General features: G+C 42.9%; 1 protein-coding gene across 1 annotated transcript; it reads left to right on the top strand.

Moving 5' to 3' along the window:
- Positions 1-9: 9 nt before the first annotated feature.
- LOC103523249 (latent-transforming growth factor beta-binding protein 4-like) lies at positions 10-786 on the top strand (the record flags this gene model as incomplete). The annotated part of the gene is made up of 2 exons (XM_008488310.2): positions 10-92; positions 592-786. Coding segments are annotated over exons 1-2 (265 nt in total), but the record flags the coding sequence as incomplete, so codon positions are not given.
- Between the last annotated feature and the right edge of the window lie 217 nt (positions 787-1003).

Genomic DNA, 1003 nt, shown 5'->3' with positions numbered 1-1003 from the left:
CATGTCTAATGAACAGACCCGTATGGTCTGCTGCTGCTCTATGGGACAGTCCTGGGGTAAACCATGTCAGCCCTGCCCGCCTCCTGGATCACGTGAGTATCGTGGCGTTTGATTTTCAACACGAGATGTTTTTTTGGGGGGGGGGATATCACTGTTTTTTAATGTAAAGAAAATATTGAATGGGCATCAATATCCTCTGACCTGTAAGGTGATAATGCCTCAAGATTACCGGTATTTTTTAAATCGATTTATCTCGGGATCTAGAAGTCGTAGAAGAAAAAGAAAAATTCCTTTGTTCCTCATTTTTCCTGCTCTTTGATTTTGAAACATCACTCAAGTAAGCGCAACTGTTCTATTACGGCTCAATATAATCATCTTGGTGTTTGATTTTTACCACCAGTTGTTTTTTTCAGAGGATATCACTGTTTTTTACGTAAAAAATTTTGCAACCAGGCATTATCATTATTGTGTGACATGTGTGACTGAAGATATCTTGGTGGTTGCTTATCAACACGAAATGTTTTTTGGGGGGATATCACTATTTTGTGCGTAGAAATTTTTGAAGTACCAAACTTTTTCTCCCTGTTTCAGGTGACTACATCCTCCTGTGTGGCAGTAAGCCTGGCGAGTTCATGAACCCAATGACTAACAAGACAGAAGAGATAGATGAGTGTAATCTGATGCCTAATATGTGTAACCATGGTACTTGTATGAACACACCGGGCAGTTTTCATTGCCAGTGTAACCGCGGCTTTCTATATGATTCGGACACACATCAGTGCATAGGTAAAATAATCATTCCTAGTAGTAGCACGCTTGCACGCCGGAGGTCCCGGGTTCAATGCCTGGCGGGGTCGAAGTGGTAAGCCTCAGTCTTGGGCGAAATAGTGAAACGGGATTGGTTTAGCTAGAGCCAAGCCTAATCTTATTAACGCCAACCTGGTTAGCGCGTCTGCCTTGTAAACGCTAGGTGGGGAGTTCCATTCCCGACCGGAGCGTATTT

Source organism: Diaphorina citri, unplaced genomic scaffold (assembly GCF_000475195.1).
Source record: "Diaphorina citri unplaced genomic scaffold, Diaci psyllid genome assembly version 1.1 scaffold18086, whole genome shotgun sequence".
In the NCBI taxonomy this organism is placed as follows: Eukaryota; Metazoa; Arthropoda; class Insecta; order Hemiptera; family Psyllidae; genus Diaphorina; species Diaphorina citri.
This window is presented reverse-complemented; position numbering and strand designations above follow the sequence as displayed.